A 23,357-nucleotide genomic window follows, 5' to 3' on the forward strand; every position below is an offset into this window, starting at 1 on the left:
ATGAGCCATCTTGCACTTCATCTGAAATATCAGGTCAGGCTTTTTGCTGAAAATGCAAGACCTGGGTTAAAAGTTTTGGGAGGAGTCAGTTCAAATTATTTCAAATTTCTGATTTTCAGACTGCTTGCTTTTTGAACTTACTGAACTGTGATGGCAAGGTTTTTACAACATCCCTCCACCCCCCATATATCATTCTGAATTAGTTGTATCTAATGCCCATAGGATTTTAATGTTACATTAGTCCTCACTTCCCCTTCCCCCCACCTGCCTTACAGTCACCATACAACTTAATGGTGAACAAACAACAATGAAGGGACCATAAGTTAAAATCATATATTTTATTGCCAAGTAGCATTTAGGCTGACATAATAAAGTTTTTCATATAACCAAAATGTACATTTCTATCCAGAATCATCTCTCCTGTAGCTCTGAATTCCAAGAATTCTCCATTTTCTGGGGAGCCCTCTTTATTTGCTTCATTCTCCACATAGCATTCATTCAAAAATCACTTCAAATCCAGGAAACCACATACTTTATTTAAAAATTTGAGGAAAAGAAACTTCCTAAATGTCCATTTAAATCTTTACTCTTATTTCTCTGTGACGTCTCAGTCTTCCAACTCTTAAATACCCAGATGAAGTTTGCAAACAATTCCAAAGCACTGAACTTTAAATTTAGATTTATTTTGGGTTTATAAAGAAAGTAATTTTACATCAGTAACTTGACAAAATCAAGTTAAATATAAATCTTTCAACAAATGACAAGTGTTGTAGAAAAACTTAGCTTATTTCAAGGCAGATACTGTAAAAACTGCCACAGAAACAGCAATCTTGAAGTCTACTTATGCATCTTATACAATTTTAGGTTAAACCCAAATACTGAACATTCAGAGCACTTTAAATATGTTAAACTATACAGACAGGCAACAGCACAGCCCAAATGCCAAACAATCTGCCTATTTTAAACACAATTTTGAAAGCACTTCATGAAGTTGCATGAATTCCAACTGGTATCACAATTTATTTCAAAAGACGCTTACTGAAAAGTACTTTCTTCAAATATATTTACAGGAGACAATATTATCCTTAGGGCTGTGGAAAATTGCTAGCATACTGAAGCTGAAGTCATAAATTACAGTGATGTCACAATGATTTTTGCCACGACTTCACTGATGCAAAGATTTTTTTTATCTATTTATTTTTCGATCAGATAAAAGGTGTAAACAGCAGCTCAGATTTAAAAAATAGCTATTTGAGAAGTATTTCCACAAGGCACACGTGCAATATGAAGCTAAGTTACCACAGATATCAAAACTCCAGCCTTTATTACTATTCCATATGAAAGTCACTGATACATTGCAGCAAAAGCAAAACAAAACAGAGAGAACAGCACCACTGTTAGCCTTTGCTGAATTCTTTCTTAAGGCTATGCAGCTGAGCTCCAGGGAAAAATCACTTTCATGGGTAAACATATGGTATTATATTTTTAACCAAGTTACTAAAATGCATTAAAAAAAAAAGATTTGGTACTTGTGAATCGCTTCATAAGTACAGGTATGGCTCCAATAGCCATGATTTAGAGATGTGCAACATACAGATCTATAAAAATATTTTAACATTCACATAGTTAAGAGGCAAGTGATAAGAAGTATGACTTCTCAGTATGAACAGATTCAGTAACAATTTTTAATCTTATCTTGAGAGACTGAGATTACCACCATTTTCTTATTATAAGAAGTGGCAACTTTAATCCTGAAGTGCATCTCACCAAAGCTCTCATTTATAAGTTAATGCCATAATCTGATAAAAATTCCACTAAACAGAGCTGAAAATAATGTTATGAAAATGTTTTAGGTTTTAAATTTCAAATCAGAGGTGCAAATGGGATGGGTTTGGCTATAATCATGTGAAACTGCAAATAGTTAATAGGCTTCAGGCTTATTCTATTTATTATCAACTAAACCACTTTGGTTTTCTGTAATGTTAGGTCTACCTATAGTAAACCAACTGTGTGTGCTCCAGTATACATGCATCTGACTCAGTTCACTGGACATGTGCCAGCTCCTGTCTAGAACCTACCTTTGCAGCCTAACTACCTACATTCTTCCTGGAGGTCTTACTAGCTTTAACTCAGCGCTATGTTAACATAGCTCTGAATTTCAAAACCAGGAATAGCCTTGGTTTGGCCACATTGAGTCAGCACTTCTCTGCAAGTACTGGTACAGATACAGTCCTCACAAGAAAGGGATTGAAGAAATACATTCCTGTAGGTAACATTTCTTCAGCTGAACTTAGCAGTACACCATGTAGGATCAAACCATAATTTGCTTAAGAAGTTAAGGGCAATGTAAGACATTGGTTTATTTTTCATATCTCTTCACAAAGGATCAGACAAAGAAAGTAAAACAAATTTAAATCACTACATACAAATTGAAAGCCTGAACACTCATGAAGGTACCTACTTTACCTGAAACACTTCAAATGTTGAGTAACATTTAAGACTGCATTTTTAAAAGTGTGAAATGATAAACTCCTACAAAAATATACAATAATAGCATGCATTTTAATATTCAAAATATTTGGTGGGATAGATGTGGTTTATGAGCTTTCTCCTTGTTTTTCCATGTTTCATGAGCTGTACAGTTGAAATGTAGCCATGGAATGCTTCATAGTTAAGGCTCAGGGTCATATGATAACTTTAAGTGAATGTAAGCATGAGTAAATGCCTTCCATTTTTTGGCAACAAATCTCACACTGCAATGTAATGAATCCCTTTACAGCAGCAGTCTGTGATGCTGGACAGGGGACTCACCTCTAGTACTACTCGTAGCAGCCACAAGGAACAAGAAAGAGAGTGCATCAGTGTCAGAGATCCTAAAGCTATTAATACAAAAAACCTTCTCCTCAGGAGAACAGATATTATTCAAATTCAGAGCTGTAACACCCTCTTCTGATCAGACCTACAATCTCCTCTCCCAGAGAGCTACTCACCTATCTTAAATCAAGATCTGGAAGCAATTTACCATCATGAGACCATTCCAGTGTCTTTCAGTGTTTAAACTGTCATCCCATTTTGTTAATGGCATTTCCCATAAAAGAATGATCTTTCATTGCCAAAGAGTTTATGTAGATGGTCTTATAAATTTTACAAGTATTACCTCAAATCCAAAACATACTTAAACCAAACTTTACACATTTATCTTAAGCTTGCATAATACAGAAAAAAATATAAACCACAACAAAACCATGCAGAGAACACCAAAATAATATATGAAGTCTGATTTTGTTCAAGGACTTGAATAAAAAAGTAGTTGTAGTAGTAGTAGTATTAGTAATGTCATGTTGTGGGGTTGGTTTTGTTGTTTTTTGGTTTGGGTTTTTTCCTTTGTTTTGCTTGTTTCTCTTTTTAAACACATCACATTTGAGATAAGCAAGAGTAAGTTTTAATTCCCCACCTTCCCCAAATACTGGTTCTTCAGACTCCAAAGCAATAATAGGCATTTATGTATATATTTATACTTAAATTTTGTATTTCTTTCCATGTAGAAGAGTAACTCAAATTCCCAAATTTACCACAATAACACAAAAGTGAATTACTAAAACATGAAAATACTTTAAGAATATCCCAACCAGTGTTTTTATCACAGATTATTTCCAGTCCATTTTAAGTTGTGTGAGATACATCAAAATAAATATTTGAGATTTATTGTTGTTCTTAATATTCCAAAAATATATTTGCTTACCACCAGTTCCTTGCTTCAAAGTCATCAATGAAAATCTACATTATTCTGACAGCACATTAGATACAAAATTGCACCAAACCCAGATTTAAAAAGCCATACTACTGTTAGGTATTGTGTAGTTACATAAACTGTTCAAATGCTTAACTTTTTAAACTAGCATATCAATCTAACTTTAGATGTTAGATTATGAATATGTTGAACAACTGATCATTTGACAGATAATCAAAAAGCACCTCACACAATAACTTAGTATTTGCACCTCTAAGCTTCTGTATCATAATCTATGTGATTTTGATTCATCTGAATGATTCTACATCAATCACTTCAGTCCTGGACATCAAAGTAGTCAATTACTGGTTCTTCCTTTAATGGTTTGGATAAACCACTGTTTCCACTACTCCTGAAATTATAAGAATATTAGATATTACATGCATGAAAAACAAGATACAAACAGAATCACAAACTCCTGTAATGTCTCAGTGTGCATATACACACTGAATTGGTCAATAGCATGCACTTATAAATTAAGTTTTATTTGAAGTACCTCAATACCCCAGAAAGCTTTTGACAAAAACATACATTCGGTTAACTCATGTTCATCAACATGTGTCTGAATGGATAAAATTTCTTTTGGAGTTTTACCAGAAAATGTAATTTACCAGTAATATTTATACAAAAATGATACTGTACTGAAGATTTAATGTTCAAAATGTCTTTTTAAAGGAAACAGCAAAAGAAACACTGTTAAAGAGACCTGATGATCAAATTTCCTTGCTTTCAAAAGCAAGAGTAACAAAAAATATATGGTCATAGCAAATCCAAACACTGTAAAGATTTTTTTAAAGTAAAACAGCCTCCAAAAGATTTTGAAGAAATAAAAATTTCTAAAGAAACTTTATTTCTAGTAATGAAAAATAAATGGCTAAAGCCCTTTATTTAATTTTGCTACATAACTCCTTGGTATTAACTAGGGTTGCTGAAGACAGCAATCCCACAGAACTGGAAATGAAGAGTAGCAACCTATTAACTGTACATTGAATTACACCTTAAGCAATCCTTTTAGAAATGTGTTTTGCTCTAGATGCCTAGCTCTGAAACAATTTAAATTTTCTCAGAACAGCCTACTTTGTATTCTAGGACCACCTAATAATAAACCATCAATTTAAAAAAAATAACAACTATGAGATAACTACAAGTATCTGAAGCTGGCAGGTCATACAACATAAACACTGTCCTTTTAAAACCATTCTCAAATATCCCTTATATATCCCATCTTCAGTAATTCTCACTATCTGACAAAAATAGGTAGTTCACCTTTAATCAACTGTGTAGTCATATCCTCACAAGAAAAAATACAGTTAATATCCATTCAAATAAATCATTTTATGCCAGCAGGACATTACTCTTGGTTAAAGGTTAACAAAAAAAGCATCCCCAAACCTCCAAAGCAGCAGTCTCATCCCAAATATCTAATATTTCATAATTTTAAAATACCATAATATTTTTTACAGTACTACTCCTATACCACACAGCCAATCCCACATTTTCTTATCACTTAATTTCAGGCTTACTTCTGTGGAAAGAACATCTTAGTGCATGCTGCAAGCTCCAAAGCTGTGTGTGGGTTAGCAAAAAAAGAAGAAACTGGGCATATGAAGTTGAAGCTCAGGAATATGTTTCTTGAGAACTCAGCACAAAATTAAAGAATATGGTTTTAAATCCAAATTCCTTACTTATCTGTTTGTTTGTAATGAGGAAGAGGAGGTGCAGGCCTGCTCTGCATTTCTTTATCTAGCACAGAAGTTAAGGTATTGCTTGGACAAATGGATTTCCCTCTAAAGAAATAAAAGAAAAATTATTTAGTTCAATAGGAAGTCATACTCATTAAGAAGTTGAGAATAAGTAATATTTGTAAGTAGCAGTTTTGGTGTCAGAGCTCACACTTGTATTCTTAAATCATCTATTCAAATATTTAATTGTCCAACCATGGAGACCAACACTGAAAAAAGTACATTTTCATTACCAAAAATCTATCCAGTATTCTAAATGTCTCTTCACTGCTGTCTATAAAAGATGCAGAAACAGGTTACTAGATTTGAGCATTGGCACCCAAACTCCTTTTCTGCATGTGAAGTCCACAACTCCTTTCTACTATGAAGTGCCCTAAATCAGCTGTTAAAATAGCAAAACTGGAATACTTACACTCTATCTGTTCTTTCAAAGAAAAAAATATAAATCAGAAGGAACAACTTAATAGCTTAACTCAGCACCACAAGAACAAAGTTCACTGAATCTTTACAACATAGTATCTAAAATTTTGGAAGCACCTTCTCAAATGCTGGCAGTGAATCACATTAAACTCGTTGATCACAGTACTATAAGAGGCACTCTCTCAAACAACACTGCCTCTTCCTTGTAAGCACTTCCAGGTGAATCAGATCAGAGAAAAACATTATGCATTAGAGTGGGGAAATTAAAAAATCAGCTTCTGTCCTCCTCACAAATGGTATTGCCACCAAATAATCACACTTGAGCCTGTCCCATCTGCAGTGTAAGGGTCACTCCATGGCTATGGTTACAGTATGCTCTCCAGTATAGCAGGACACTGTACTTTAGCATGTATACTTATATATTTTATGTAAGTGAATCATGCTCAACTTCAGTTGGCAGTCTGTGCCCAAAGGCTGCAATCGCTGGAGAAAGAGGAAGGATGTAAATATATCCATATACATACATTTATATATATATATGTAAATTTTGGAAATAACCCCCAACACCAAGGAAAAAAACCATGTCCTAGAAAGATTGTTCCAAAAAGGCATCTAACAACAACAACAACAAAAAATTAAAAACAAAATGAAACAAAAAACCAAAAACAATAACAACAACAAAAAAAAACAACAAACAAACAAAAAAACCCAAACAAACAAACCCCAAAAAAACCAAAAAATAGGTTGTGGAGATGTCTTAAAATTTCCTCTAAATTCATGAGCCACTTTCAAGAGTGAGTTTGTCTAATTTCACTTGGACGATTTAACTGCAAGACTGAAAGAGCTTCCACTGTTCATCTTTCCCATTCACAGTTTCTTACTCATCTTATCTGGAGACAGCAAAGCTGAATAAATTAAAAATCTTAGACCTCATCAAGGTCAATTTCTTTTGGTACTGACATATTCAGACCAAAGTACTCCTTGTACACTAAATTAAACTGCATTCATTAATGGTTTTTATTGGGTTTTAGCAAAAGATTCTTCACTCAGGGAGTTGCCAAGCATTGGAACAGGCTGTCCTGGGAAGTGGTTGAGTCACCATCCCTGGAGGTATTAAAAATTTGCATAGATATGGTATTTAGGGACTTGGTTTAATGGTAGACTTGACAATACCACTGGACTTAATAATCTCAAGGGTCTTTTCCCAACCTACGTGACTTTATGTTGAGCACTAAATAAACATGCTTCCTCCTTATTTATTTTATTTGTGTATTTTTAAATATACTCCTCCAGATCATGAGATTCTCTGTATTTGCTAATTACATTAAATTCCTACTCAACACATGCCTCTTTTTTCTTTCAAAATTACATATTGAATAGGAACAACGCTGCAAAGCTATGGGTTCCATATTGGTGCAATTCCATAAATGTGCACATGGTGAGTTCCATGTTCTGTCACATACTTGATAATTCATACTTTTTCCTATTTCCCCAAGAGCTCTAAGCAGTTGAAATCTTACATCAGCACACAAATGATCACCACTTCTATTTCAGAGCTCACAAAAATTATGCATTTATCTTATTTCCATTATCTTTATCGTTTTTATTTTAAAACATCTTGTTTCTATCAGTCCATATTTAAAGGCAAATTCTTGTGATATTTTGGCAACACACTTGAAAATCTCCACAACATTTTCAAGGTAGGTCATAAGTCCACTAAAATATTAAGTGATGATTCCTGATCCTCTTTCAGTATTGTTTTAAACAGTACTGATAGTCTTTTCCAATGAACTAAAAACTAAAATCTTACAAACATAGGCCACCAAGTAAAAAAACATTCCCATCCCCCCAACAGTGAAAGTTTTCATTATTTGGAAAAAAGGTTACTTGTCACGGGCCATAATTTTTTCAAGGTTATATGATGTTTACATGTACACTCTAACAACAAGAATTTTACAGTCCTATCAGTTGAGAACAGCTGATTTTCCTCTCCTGTCTAAAATGGTTAAAAAGTCCTTCTCTCCCTGAGCTCTAAGCCTGCCATAAAAAGCCAAATGCTCACAACACTACTTCAGTTACAACTCAACTGCAGGCTTCCAACTGGAAAAAGACATCAGTGGTAGATGGGAGGGTATTCTGTTGTCTTCTTTCATTTTTATCAACTGTGATATGCAAAAACATGGAAAGTAAATTGCCTGAAGGTAATTAAGCCAAAAAAAAAAAAAAAAAAAAAGAGAGAAAGGCTGGAAAGGCCTTCAACAACTAAAGTAAGTGTCTGTCTTTACCCTAGAATATGAGACTAAATCTTGCTCATATAGTAAAAAGGAAAATAAATCAGAGCTAGAAACAGAATACTTGGAAAAATACATGTGCAGTAATTTTATACTAATTAGCTTAAAAAAAAAAAAATTTGCTGAAAAAAGATAATGTTCCTGCATTTCAAGAAAGTAAATCAGCAGTTCTGCTCTCAAAATGGTCCCAGGACACAGAGAGTTAATATAGCAAACCTTTAAAAATCAGAAGGGATCAAAGCCTTGTGAACAATTAGAGATGAACCTAGAACCAAATCTGCTTTGGTCCAAGGCCTAGACCTGTTTTAGCTTTGACAAAATTTAGCATCCCAAACAACAACAACAACAAAAAAGCAGAAGAGATACCAGCAAACTGGTATGCCATGAAACCACAGGAGATTTAGAGACAAAAATCTATCAACTTACACTCCAGAAAAATTAACACCACTTTCTGTATACATTGGTGGTACATTGACTGGTTAGACAAAAAAAAAGAGATGAAAACAGTCACTCACATTTAGCCCATGTGGAAAAACCTCAAACAACTGAACTCAACTAAACAGACGTACAATGGGGAAAAAAGCCTTTGATTAATTAATTACCAGAAGTAAGAAGGAAAGCAGACCCTACCTTACCAGCCATGGTTATCTATCATATCAACAGTGAAAGAACTGTTGGTATGAAAACCAAAGGCTCTGCAAGCATTTTGGACATTTTGATATCAAAGTTGCCATTGCCATTCTTCATTTCATTAACTTATTCTCGCAGTAAGGAAAAGTCAAGTGTCTGCCTCAAGCAAAAGTTGAGATGACACATTTTTAACAGCAGTGCAGGGAAAAGCATGAACATAAACTATCTGTTGATTTTAAGGCAGTGCTAGTACTGACAGGATGGCCTGTTGTATAAAAACAGAAATGTGGAAATCATGAATCAATTGATCTTCTTCAAGACTTCAAGCTCAGTTTTTGTTTGATCAGCATTGAACTGTTTTGGTATGAACTACTACAAAATTCTTTGTCCACCAATCTGTCCAGACTTATTCCATGCAGTCTTGCAATAATGCACCACCATCTTTCAGACAGAGCAGATTTTTGTGAAAAATATCTCCAAGAGGTGCAATAATGGTTCTTCGACAATCTCCTGCTTGTTTAAACTTCATATATTCTATGCCATAAGCTTCCCAGAAGCAGCACATACTATTCTCAGGGCAAACAGCGTCAATATTTAAGAAAAAAAACAGTGAGTAAAAGATGTAGCTTTCTCCTGAAGTAGGACTGCTGCTAAAACCACCTTGGCTGGTGACCTTACAGCAGTATTTGTAGTTAAAAGTACTGGGATGTGCAGTATTTTCTTTCTGTGATGCAACTGTCATGATCTAATAAGGAGGTTCCATGTGGTTACAGGGGGTTTCATTTCTTTAGGTCTTTGATCCAGCTAATGTTGTATAGCCTACATTTAGCAACCATTTCTGAACCATTTTCAGACTGACTTCACTGAAAGGAAATAAAATCCTTGGTGAAAAAAAAAATTACACAGGGCACGTCAAAAGAATTATGGCAGCATGTGACTTTCTCAGTGAGAACCATGTGGGACTTTGTCACGTTCTTGAGAAGTCCTCCCCTTGTTCATGAGGAAAAACTGAGCCTAATGTTCTTCCTGAAAATTACAGGAAAAGGATGGGTCTTTCAGGGATGACTGGCCTCAAAATCACTTCTAGGGTGTCTCAAATCCATACAAGCTGCTTAAACACTGGCTACTACATAAAAACAAGCAGACACCCTATTAACAGGCTCTGGAATCCGGAGTCTTTTGGAGAAGGAGGAAATTTTTATTCACATGAGTAAAAAACTACTGAAAGGTACAGTGAAACACAAGTGTGTACTTTGAAAGGAAGGCTTTACCCTTCTCATCATAGCAGTCTGAACCTAGTTCAGAAAAAATCTGGTGTTGCAACCTTTCAAAGGATGGTGACTGCACAGCTGACCAACAGGTAAGCACAGAGAAAGGCACTTGCAAGTATTCACTCTGGGGCTTACATTTCAAATGACACCAGAACTATAATTCAGATTAAGCTTAACAGTCAATACTGGGAATGATCTTCTCTGTGGTTATATATGGGCAATGCTAATCAATGATTGAGTGATTCCAATGCAGGTAATATGACCAACTTTTACTCATGGTGACAGAGGCAGAGGGCAAAGTTTGCCCCTAGGTCTCTGCAATAGGACAAAGCCTGGTTGGAGGAAGCTTTCTTAGCACCAAGGAGACTTTCTCACCCTTCTAATGGACCTGTATAGGGATGTTAACATTTGAATGACACAATAGTGAGTGTGAAGAGAAGGAATGGTCTTTTTGCCTGATTTTCATTTATATATATATATATTTTTTTTTTTTTTTTTTCATTTATATGTGAAAGAGCCCATAAGAGAAATCCAAAGGCATTTCTGAGACAGAATGAAACAGTAGCACTTTGACCTTCTGGTGATTACTAGCTCCTCAAGTTGAAGAAGCCATTGTGAAATACTCAAAAAATATCATCCTAGAACTTGAACTATTACTCATGTGAGGATACGTTTTTTGTATCTTGAATAAGTGGCAAATCAAAAGAAAATTCAAATAAGCTTTGGAGGAATCCATTAAAATAAGAAATACTGTTATGCAGCTGAAGAACAGTCTCAAGTGTCCTTTTAGAGTGGCAGTATTGAAATAGAAGCATATGCATTCTACACAGTATGCTATTCCCTGAAAAACACAAGGGAAGGAGCAAGTGCACCATCTGTCCTAAAACCATATAGAGGAAGGCCTCCCATCCTCAAGTTGCAGAATATCCCTTCACTTTTAAAGCATAATCATCTGCCCTGCTCCTTTTATCTTCCTTACTAATTTCTCATCTGCCCCTCTCCCCCTATTTCTTTATTTTTCTTAAATAAGCTTTGCCAAATATAAACTCTTTGCTCATCTGAAACCAAAAGTATCTTATATTTTAAGATCAAAGTAATATTCTGTCACTCTTGGAAGAAATCAAGATTGTAGCTAACATACCAACTGATGAACAAGTTCAGGAATAGCTCATGGCACTCTAATAGCATGATAGATGAAAGATTTCTTATGACTGCAGTCAATATTTACAGTTAGAAACAACTGGTTGTCAAATAATCACAATTTGACAGCACTAAACTAAATGTTGCTGAATAAGGAGCACAATCAATGAAGCCCTGACATCAGAAGCTTTCCTACACTATGTCTCCAGGGCAATCACCTTGTTTCTTCCCTACCTACGTTCCCTTCATTTTCTTCTCTACTATGAACTGCCTTCTGTGAGTGTTCTCCAAAACATTTCATTTTTGCTATGAAATCTCTTCCATTTGCAGTAATTCCAGCTCCCTCTCTGTCCATTAACTAAAGAGGGAAGAGGTTCACACAGATGGAGAAACATGTTAAAATAACCACATTTTTTCCAAAGGTGGTGTAAATTTAAGTATGATTTCTCAACAATCAGTTTTCACAAAATTTTATCACATACATTATTTTTGATACCTCTATCAAATCTAGCTGATGACAAAAAATCACTGCTAAGATGAATGGAAAACAATCTTGCAAAGTATTTTCCTAGCTTTTTTACTTCTAATAGTGTTTTCTTCTCTAAAGATTTACTTGAGTAAATGACCCCATGAAACTATAAATTCAAAAATTGCTTTAAAAATTTTTCTACCGGAAATTACCACATTTTGCAAATTGCACTGTAAATAAACTCCTTCTGGTAAGTGATAAAACCCATCCAATTCTTTAAACTGTACTGTAAAGATTTGAAAACAACAATGAATTACATACTTCACTGCAGTGATAACAACATTGCGCTTTGGTTCGTTGTCATAGCTCACACTTTCAATGCCATAAACCTGAGCTAATTCATGGATGATTCTGCGGTGATCTCTGTTCATTGGTGGGTAACAATGACTCTTCTTTGTATGCTTGCCCTGAATTCAACAGAAGAGGTTAAGAAAGAAGAAGAAAAAAAAAAAAAGGTGAAGTTTTCCTTCATGAGAGCCAGGGGGAACAAAACAAGTTAAAAAAGTGTTTCTACATCTAAAATTTTGCTAGTATAACAAAATCAAAACCAAAAATTGCTAAGACTTCACTACTGACATTAAGCTAATCTGAAATTATTCATTTAAATTTCCAAAATTAAACTGTATATTTTCATCACCTCGAATTTCACACACACCCACATAGGGGTATTTTTAGTTTGAAATACTAATCGTGATTACAGTCATTCTACTTCAATCCCAAAAAGCAATACAAAATTATTTTTATCAGAATTTGTATTTTTCAAAATTATCTGCCAAGTTCACATCAGATCCAATTCTATTTTGCAGACTGCTTAGCAATTCACCTATTTCAGATAGCTACAAAGATACCAAATTTATAAATAATTTCCCTCTACCAAAGAAGCTATTTATCTCCAAGTCCCTCATGTAGATTCTTTATTAAATAAAACCACAAAGTTCTATTTTTAATCAGTTAACAAAGACTGATAATGCTTGATTCAAAACTGATTATTAAATCAACAGTAAAAGAATAAACAAAAAAAGCAGAGCCCTATGAGCTCATGCCTTTAACAGGTTGGATGAATTTTTAACAACAAATGCATATAAAGATGTCAGTCAGTGCTTTCATAGATTCAGGACACTGGTTCAACTTTTGCCTTCATGATCATCAGTTAAGTCTTCTAGGTCTCTGGGTCAATAGAAGGGATTCAAGGGGAAAACAAACTGCCCATAGTAGAATAAGTTTGAGTCAGTGACTTCTAGAGAAATCCCAACCTATACAGGTTCCTAGGACTGCAGGCAGTACATTTAAGGTCACTGAGAGACCAGGATGATATCCCACTTCTCTATCACCTCTGAAAGATTGTAAGAATGGGGCAGGAACCCAATGACTAGAGAAAGGTAATTGTTGAGATATATATATATATATATATATATATATATATATATATATATAAACAGACAAACAAACAGGAAGAACCCAAGAACTATTGTCTGATTAGCTAAAATTCAAATCTGTTTTTAGCTACATGGAGGAGAAAAGTGCCTGAGAACAATCAGCATCGATTTACAAAAGGTCACCCTCCAAAATTAATGTAAAAACAACCACATGTAATAGAACAAGTCACCAGGGGTACATTGCAGCTACCCTGAAAATAGAGGCTTAATATCTGTCTCTTAGATTATGAAATTGCTAAGTTACAAATAACAACTGGATCAGAAACTGGTACACCATTTCTATAAGTCTTCAGGGTAATCACATGATGACAGATTATATTTACTCTGCAACTAACAGTAATAAACCTCCCAGCTATTACAACACTTCCAGCATAGATACAAGAATTTGAAGAACTCATTCTGTACCTATTTATGATAACTAGTATGCTTGCTTTTAAAAGTGGTGATGGTTCCATGCTCTAAAATTCTTGTCCCTATGAAGACAGAGCTGGATATATATATCCTCTGTCTTTTCTGTTTACATATATTAACCATGAAAATTCTGCTATCCTAGATAGAATACATACTGGTAAGTGTAGGGCAAGAGATGAGGCAAGCAAGGTCATATGTGATAGAGTGGAATCATGTTAATGCTAAAACTTTTCAGTACCAAAATCCTTTTTCTTATTCATTTATCCAGTTAAGATGGATTAAAAAGCAGAAGCAAAACGTATAAGCCTAAGTAACAGTAATCAGTGTGAAAGATATAGTACTGATACAGGCAGAGCTACATGAATGCTTGCTAGATTAGCATGCAAAATACTTTTAATGCAAGAAAGTTCTACATCTAGAAACAAAGAAAACAAGCCACATATCAAGTCAGAGAAATTTAGGAATCATAATAACAAACAGACTCACAAATAAAGAGGACTTGAAGATCACAGCAGAAGAGCAACTAAAACCGGTCTCCCTGCATAATGCCATGTTGCACATGTTAATTCAGTCTTTAGCTACATAAACCCATGGGTGGGAAGATGAAACCTGACTCTCGTAAGATGAAGAAGAAAGCCTCTGAGTCTTCCACAGAAATATAAAGAAAAGTTATGCAAGAAGAATTGAGTTCTAGGGCAAGTTAACTCTACAGTGCATGGGAAATACCCCATTTTACACACTATATGCCACAATTTTGAGAGAGTCAGAACACAGCCTCCACACACTGTCACTTGAGCTTCAAAACAGGCTAGGAAGACACAGGGAACTTCAGGTTGGTCAGCCTCACCTCAGTGTCCCTGGGAAATCTCCTCCCTTCTGAAATATAACTTGATTTCTGGGAGCTTTCTGGAAACTTCTCACACCTTTATGGAACAGCAATTCTCTACAGCCTGATGAGTAGGATGGTAAGGAACTGATCCTTGAGGTACTCAACTGTCATGTGGTCCTAAATGGTTCATCCTGATAATGACAAAAGCTGGGTATACTGAGTCATGCCCCACTTTGGTCAGACAAGGAAAAGACTGACATGCGGTTTGTTTTCATATTTACCTTGTCTTTGGCAATGTAGATGCTCCTTAACAGACACTATTTGTCTGCTTTGTAGAATCATAATTGAACAAATAGCTGGTGTACACTGAAAACTAAAGCACTGGAGATGCTCTTGAGCTCTCTGGTACTCTGGTTCTGGCATATTTCATGTTGCAATTCAATTGCAGATTCAAGACTTACAGCTGCCCCTTTTTTAATATAATTACATCTCTTGGTTTGATATTAGAATAAGCATATATTTGGTATATGCAATTATATATAGAAAGATATATGTGTACACACTTGTGTGTATGATAAAAGTAATGTATAAAGGAATATGTAAAATAGGATAACCACAGGCAATGCAACATTAGGCAAGTGTGAAACAATATAGGTAAAATGATATAGATAACAAACAACTATTCTATGCATCTACTTCCAAGTGTCTGACATTGGAGCAACCTGAGTACAATTAGCATAATCTGCACCCCAATGAACAAGAAACTGAGCACAGGGACAAAAGACAAATGAACTAGGAACTCCTATTAATACTCATGCAGTAAATACACAGGAGACTCAAGGAGTGTCAGTCAGGCTACTTGGAATGAATATCAGTTTTAAGAGTAAGAAGAAATTACTCCGTAAAGGCCAAGGCCCATCTGGAATTACATCTGGCCAAGGACAGAAATAAGGGCTTCACATATATAAACAAAAACAAAAGACAAACTAAGGATAATGTGGACCTATTACCAAACAGAGGGGGGACCCTTGTAAGAGGACATAGAGAAGATGGAGTATGTGAACACCTTCTTTGCATCAGTCTTCACTGACAAGCCCTCAAGAACCTCTGACTCAGGAGACCAATGTAAAGGAATACGAGAAGGAGGAGTTTCTGTTGGTCAAGTACTGGAGTTAGAGAACATCTAGGCAAATTTGATGTTCGCAAATCCATGGGCCCTGATGGAATGCATCCAAGAGTGCTGAGACACATCATAGTGAGGTTGTTTATGATCATATTTGAAAGGTCATGGTGGTCAGGAGGGGTGCATGAAAACAGAAAGAAACCAAACATCACCCCAATGATGTCTTATCCTTTCTTAAAGGGCAAGAAGGACTCTGAGGAACTAAAGGCCAGTCAGTCTGTCATGGTTTGACCCTGGCCAAATGCCAGGCACCTATGAAAAGCCACTCATTCACTATCCTGATGCATCACCTGCCCGCAACAGCTGGGCAGAGGAGAGAAAATTTAACAAAGGGTCCATAAGTTAAGGACCAGAAGAAAGCATTCCAAGGGTATAACAGGCTCAACTTCAGAAACAAGCTTTTCTTCCGCTTGGCTCAGGGAGAGAAGTTGCTCCCCTGTAAAACTGTGGAGTCTCTTTCCACGTAGACATCTCTCTACGAATTTCTCCAGCATGGCTGCTCTCATGAGCAGCAGTCCTCAATGTAAATTCCTCATGCAGGCAAACAGTTCTTCCAAAATTGAGGCCACTCTTCCACAGGGTGCAGTCTTCCAAGGACAGACTGCTCCAGCCTGGCAGCAGGGACCCCTCTCTCCACCAGGTCTCCCACTGGATCACAGCCTCCTCCAGGCATCCACCTACTCTGGCGTGGGCACCCATCACACAGGTTGCAGATGGATCTCTGCATCACCCATGGAACTCCATGGGCTGCAGGGGCACACCTGCTTCACCATGGTCATCACTACGGCCTGCTGAGGAATCTCAGCTCTGGCACCTGGAGCACCTCCTGCCCCTCCTTCTCCACTGACCTTGGTGTCTCCATGTTGTTTCTCTCACAAGCTCTCATCTCCTCCTCCTCTCCTCTAGCTGGAATTAACACTGTGCCACCACCTTTGTTTTGATTTCTTCTTAAATATGTTATCACAGAGATATTACCATCATTTTTAATTGGCCAGCCTTGGCCAGTGGCATCTTCAGAGCCACCAAGGATTGGCTCTGCTGGGCATGGCACAAGTTTGTAGCAGTTTCTCACAGAAGACACTTCTGTGGTCCCCCACCACTACCAAAAACCAGGGCATGCAAAACCAACACACAGTCTCACATCAGTCTCTGGAGAGGTGATGGGAATGGTTCACCCTCAAGGTCATTGTGGGAAGACATGAAGGTGATCAGGTTAGTTATTATGGATTCACCAAAGGAAAATCATGCTTAACTAATCTGTCTGTATGACAAAACAACTATCTATCTGCTGGACAGATAAGGTGTGAGCACTGAATATTGTCTGCCTGGACTTCAGGAAGATTTTTGACATTGTCTTATGACATCCTCATAGGTTAAGTCAGGAAGTGCAGCCTGTATGATTAGACAGTGAGGGGTATTGAGAACAGGCTGAACCGCAGATCTCAGAGAACTGTGATCAGTGGCAGAGAGTCAAGCTGGAGGGCTGTAACTAGTGGAGCTCCCCAGTGGTCAGTACTGGCTATAATATTGTTTTAACTTACTCATCAGTGACTTGGATGAAGGGGCAGATACCTCCTCAGCAAGTTCACTGATGACCCAAAGCTGGAAGGAGGGGCCAACATTGTGCAACCCTTCAAAAATATCTCAACAAGTGGAAGGGATGGGCAGAGAGGAATCTCCTGAAATTCTTTAAAGGCAAGTACAGAGACCTGCACTTGGGGAAGAACCTCATGCACCAGTATAGGCTGACCTGCTGGAAAGCAGATCTTCAGACAAGGATCTGGAGGCTCTGGTAGGCAACCAGCTGTCATGAGACAGCATTATGCCCTTGTGGTGCAAGACCAATAACATGGTACACCAGGAAGAGTGTGACCAGGAGGTCATGAGAGGTGATCCTGCTCCTCTACTCAGCCCTCATGAGGCCTCACCTGGAATTCTATATCCAGTACTGTGCTCCTCAGTACAAGAGAGGAATGGAGTTCCTGGAGCAAGTCCATCAGAAAGCTACAAAAATGATAGGGAACTGGACCATCTCACAAGGATAGGCTGAGACAGTTGGGTCTATTGTGCCTCAAGAAGAGATGACAAATAGGATTTCACTTTTTATTATTTCTTTTGTCAATAAGTATCTGAAAATAGGATGTCAGGAGGATGGAACCAGCAACTTAATAGTTGGCCACTTAATAGTGCCACCAACAGGAGAAGAGGCATTAGGTAGAAACTGATGCACAGGAAGTTCCACATGAACATGAGAAAGAACTTCTTTACTGTGCAGGTGACTGAGGACTGAAACAGATTGCCTAGAGAGGTTGTGGAGTCTCTCTCACTGGAGATATTACAGAAAACTGTCTGGATGCAATCCCATGCAATGTGCTCTAGGATGACCCTGCTTGAGCAGGGAGCTTGGACTGGATGACCCTAATGGGGCCCCTTTGATAACTAGACACATACTGACTCATTTCAGTCTTTCATTCTAATGACGAAAACAATGAGCAAGAACATTAGGCAGATAGACAAGCACCAAGATTGTTAAAGAAACATCATCCATGATTTTTGGAAGGAATAAAGTTAGGTAAGTGTCTTTAGGGCCTAGGGGTATCAAAATTATGCTTTTTACAGAATATTAGCTCCTTCCTGAGCTAAGGGCAACTGCGAATATTATAGTTTACATGGTCCTTTGAACCACATATATTGGGTCTTTTATGAAGCAGCAGCAAGCTAACCCGATACCTGAAGGTGGTATCACTGAAAAACATATAATTGCATCTGTGGTATCAGCCTCTCTAAGTATACTGGAGTCTCTCAAACACTGTGGTTGAATCCAGGTTTTCTTACAGAAGACAATAATAAATAAAATAACTCATGCACTGGCAAATATAGGAAGGTATAAAAAAATTTGTGAGCAAGTTCCACTAGAGGGATCAAAAGTACCTAGGCTATCCTTCTAAAAGTCTGAATATTTAAATAACATCTTTGACAATATTTTATTAATAGAGATCCTAGCACTGCTTAAATCCTTAAAAGCTATTTGGCACCAAAGTGATCCTGAATTACTAGGTCTCCCAAAACTTTTGTTCAGTTTACAATGAACTGTGCACTATATTGGAGCCCAAGCAGATCTATTGTCAACTCATAACTATGAGTATTAATAATGTTTAGTAATATTAGTAATGTTTAGTAATAACTTGTATACTGACCTTATTCACAGCTTCCACAAGCATTCTCATTTCCTTCTCAATGTCACTGACAAATTTTATATCTTTCCTGCAAGAACAGCATTCTAGGTTAACAAGGCAAGAGAGTGTACAAAGATAAAATATCTTCATATTTCTCAACAAGAACAAAATTAAAGAACACAACTGACTGAAGCAGAAGCTTCATTCACATTAAAATAGCATGTCATCACTATTACAAAAATAATTATTTCCTCTTCAACAACTGGAACCAAGAATAAAATTCTATGATATGGTTCTACTGTCAGACAATTCTACACTTACAAATGAATAATGTAGATTTTAAAGTTACCATGTTGACATTTTTAAATTACTTATCATTAATTTACTTAATTACAATATATAACGTGACACAAAATGGGATAGGGTAAACAAAGTGGAATTCTTTTCCAAGACAAAGTTGACTGATTTTGGGGTTTGGCTCACTTAGCATAACAAATTATTAAGAATGCAAGAAGCAAAAAAACCCAATCCCCAAACAAAAAAACCCAAATTTTTTCGACAAAAAATTCAACCAAACCCACTGATGCCTTCAGGATTCAGAGGGTTAAAAAGCACATACTACACAGTATGACAACTATGAACACCCAAATTTCAAGGTGAAGTGATCATGGCAGATTAAAAAAAAATGTATCAACAATCCAATCAGAGGATCCTCAAATATCTGATGCATAATCTTTAAAAGCACACTAAGGAACCAGCTAAGACACTGGGGGATGCATTAAAAAGAAAAAGCCCTTCAAGAGCCTATAAAACAAGAAATTTACAAGAGATTTTCATAGTCCATACAGAGAGGTCCTGCACAGCCAGTGACAAAATAAGAAACGCCTCTTCTGTGGCTAGAAACTCCAGATGTTCTTTCTCCAGTAGTTTTAATTCATCAAATAGCAGCCTCAACATCATCAATGTCTAATTGGACAGTGATACTTGTGCTGGTCTATCTTCCAATTTCCAGTCAACAGATTAACTTGAGCATTTTCTTACTCTCTGTGTGTATTTCTGGAGCTTCTTAGAAAGGTCAGTGCTAAGGTGACCAGCCAGTGCATCTGTACCCCCCCGATCCATGCTCAGTTGGTAGTCATCTCCATACTACAAGATGGATTCCCCTTGGCAGCAGAAAATCTCCTCATGTAAAGCTATATGGTGGAGAGACTTCTTTTGACTCCTTATCAGATCCTGACACATCAGCTGGGTTAGCATGCAGAAGCATTACCACACTATTCCTGGTGCCCCCTTCTCCTGTCACTGTAGTACAAAGGAGACATATTATCCTGGCATGCTAACACTTGCTTATCTTCTTCCTGTTACCTGGAGTTATACTGCATTTTGGGAGCTTTAGGGTTTTGTCATTAAAGATTATACCTCAAATTTTCTTCATTGTCAGCTCTTGACAGTATATCAGCTATACAGATAAATTAACTGCCTAAAGAAAATAATATGGCATCCTAGTAATGACTTTGGCAGGTGCTACCTTCTTGAGGCAGTGACTGAAAGCACAGGGAGGCAGCTGTCATGTTCCTCAACTGTTCTAAGATCCCATATGTAACTTATGCTCTGCAGAAAGCCACAAGCCCTGAACTCCTGCATTACTGGAGTGATGCACTCATGCAAAAATAAATTAATCTGTGAAGTAGTGAAGCATTTATAAAGTCATAGATTCACAAATTGCAGATTGCAGCTCTTGTAAAGAGAGCTGGTACTATAAGGAGAAACTCACTTATCTTTAAAATCACATAAATGTAATCCAGTAATTCAAAGTACAAAATAATAGACCTGATCTTTTGCTTCAGCTATGAATCAGTAAGAATCATCTCGGTGTATTAGTTTATTGTAAACTATCAGTGTAAAGTGGCTGCAAAGAGAACACAAGTAAAAACACTGAAAGAATGAGAAGTGGAGGAGTGTGGAAGCATTAAGGCTACTTTTCAAGATATCTTTTTGCCATCTGCAGTACAGTGCATGACCCTGGTCAGTTCTGTACAAGAAAGATAAACAGTGCACTATTGGGTAGTGGCTGGCAGAAAGGCAAGACAGAATTGTACTCCAAAAGTCACAGCAGACTACATAAATTATGCAAAATTTTCACCTTCTTATTGTACTGAAAGTGTGTGCTGTGTTTTCTGAAAAAGATGAAGTAAAACATATTCCACACACAACTAAGAGATAGTCCTTATAAAATAGCCCTTTTAAATGCAAATACTTATAAAACAGTAGCTCCACAATGAAAACATTCAGGTCCTATCTTGCAGTAGGCTCATCAGTTGGAAGTAAAGAAGACATAACTTACTCATATTCTGAATGGCTGGTAATGTAAAATTTTCACTTATCTCAACATATCAGCAAATCAAATAAAGCATTTTCAAGCAGCAAATAGCCTTACAGAACCATGTAATTTATGCAGTATTAGAATACTGTAACAAGAACAAAACATACTCAGATGTTCTAAAAAACTTAGACCTGGTAAAAACTAATGTCATGCCTACACACACATACAGGAGTAAAAACTCTTAAATGACACATCATCTAAATATATTTTAAAAAATGTGTTTGACCCTTCCCTGTCATTCCAGATTGCAAAATATTTATTCATTTTAGGATGTTTTAGTCTATCAACCCTCTATGCAGTCACATTGGCACAGGCTTTACTCTGCATCCAATCTTTTACTAATTCCATCTCTTTATTTTTAAAATAAAAGCAGTAAGGCAAAAAAATAAATGCTACTGGCAGAAAGAACAGCCAGCTATGAGAGCATATTTCATTATTTAGCCATCACTCTTGTCTTTGTTTCAAAATGTTGATAAGGAGCACTGAGGTGGAAGTTGGCTCTGAGTAAAAGCAGTAGAAAAGCAAGAAGTACAGGTACTGATTCCCAATGAGAATGGTGTAAAATGATGTTGCCATTCTAAATCTAGTCTGATTACAGAAAAAAGCAACCTGTCAGGCACTTTTTACTTTTCAGGTTCTCATTTGGGAGATCCTGAGAAGTGCACATCAACTCCTTTGCCTCAACTGCCATCTACTGCCAAGGCAGCTTTTTTTAGAAGAGTAAATAGAACTGTTCTGCATTTCCCATCTTGCCCTCAACATAGTTGACTCATGACACCTGCCATCATTAAAACACATACCTTGCATCTTCTTTTAAAAGGTCACTGTACTTTGGTCCAGAAGAACGGATATTAAAAGGATCTGAATTATCATCTATTTCAAGAGCTTCAGCAAGGCGCCTAAATTTGAGGGTAGCATGAAAAAAAACCAAAATATAACAAAAACATAGGCAAAGAAAAAAAAAAAACCCAAAGAAATCCCCCAAACCTTCCACATATGTCATCAAAGAATAAAGTTACAGGTTACTAATACAAATTAATAACTTTGCAAAAGATATGGTCTCTACATTTGAAACCACTCATTTAGAACTAAAATATTCTAGCAAGATTTCTGATCACTAAATATAGATCTTTATAACAGGAACCATCTCCACATTTATCTGTTCTCTAGGTCATGTAGAAAAAGATTTCTCCTCCATATATTAACTTTCCAAATCCCGAGTACTTCTGTTAAATAAAAAAAAAAAGCCAGTTAATTTCCCACCTGTTCCTCTGAAGAGCTAAGCATTCTTCGTCACATTGCAACCTGAATTATGAAAGAAAAATACAATTAGAATCACTGCTGCTACTCATACTTATCAAGCTGTAGCTTGTTGGTGTCATTATCACAGTCTAAAAGACTAACAAAAATATCTAAAAATATTTTATCATATTGGCACAGACAGAGATAAAAATAAACAAATAAGCAACAAGCAAAGATCTTTGAGTACCCAATCCCTTCTCTAGGTCTTGAACAGGAGCAGCAATAACCAAAGTCGTACAGGAACTGAGAAAAAAGTGTTCTAAACTAGATGTTATACTGGCAAATTTTATCAATTAAGAGAAGAATGAAGTTGATAGGAACACTGAGGGGATGCTAAGAAGGACTGGAAATCAGCAATAGAAGATGTCACTCCTATGAATCAGGAAAAAGAGGAAAATCAGACATGTCTATGGAGGATTACAGTGAACCATAAACACCAGTATTTCAACTGAACCCCTAATTTCTAGTGTCAGCAGAGTTATGAACTTCAGATTTCTGTCTCATCTTTGAAAGGTATTTCATAATTTTACTTTGAGGGATTAAAATATAAGAGAGTGAGGAGTTTCCCAGAATTTCAGTGGCAGCTACAATCTGATTCCTCCAGACTGCATAAGTTAATTAATCATCTTTATAGTAATTCCTTACATTAAAACAAAAAAACAATCCCAAAACAAAACTACAGGGGAAACTGGTTCAAACTGGTTTATTCAGTGGCATGTATTATCTTTGGACATAAATAGTTCCTGGATCCAGAACTTCTGATTGCTTTCTTGAAGGAGACAGAGGAAAACTAACATAATTGCACTCTTAACATCAACCTGGTA

At 36.5% G+C, this 23,357-nt stretch overlaps 1 protein-coding gene across 3 annotated transcripts in view; it reads right to left on the reverse strand.

Annotated features, from left to right (window-relative positions):
• Positions 1-323: 323 nt before the first annotated feature.
• The window catches only part of NFX1 (nuclear transcription factor, X-box binding 1), a 68,441-nt gene continuing 45,407 nt past the window's right edge, over positions 324-23,357 (reverse strand). For 2 of the 3 annotated variants that reach the window (XM_079301984.1, XM_079301985.1), the window contains exons 19-24: positions 22,495-22,536; positions 22,032-22,130; positions 18,870-18,936; positions 12,075-12,220; positions 5,476-5,577; positions 324-4,142 (exon numbers count right to left, since the gene is read on the reverse strand). In XM_079301984.1, coding sequence (XP_079158110.1) covers positions 4,067-4,142; positions 5,476-5,577; positions 12,075-12,220; positions 18,870-18,936; positions 22,032-22,130; positions 22,495-22,536 — 532 coding nt within the window. In that variant the 3' untranslated portion in view covers positions 324-4,066. The remainder of the gene's footprint in view (positions 4,143-5,475; positions 5,578-12,074; positions 12,221-18,869; positions 18,937-22,031; positions 22,131-22,494; positions 22,537-23,357) is intronic. The other variant, XR_013773765.1, reaches the window with a different exon arrangement.

This window comes from Erithacus rubecula (genome assembly GCF_903797595.1).
Source record: "Erithacus rubecula genome assembly, chromosome: 3".
Lineage (NCBI taxonomy): Eukaryota > Metazoa > Chordata > Aves > Passeriformes > Muscicapidae > Erithacus > Erithacus rubecula.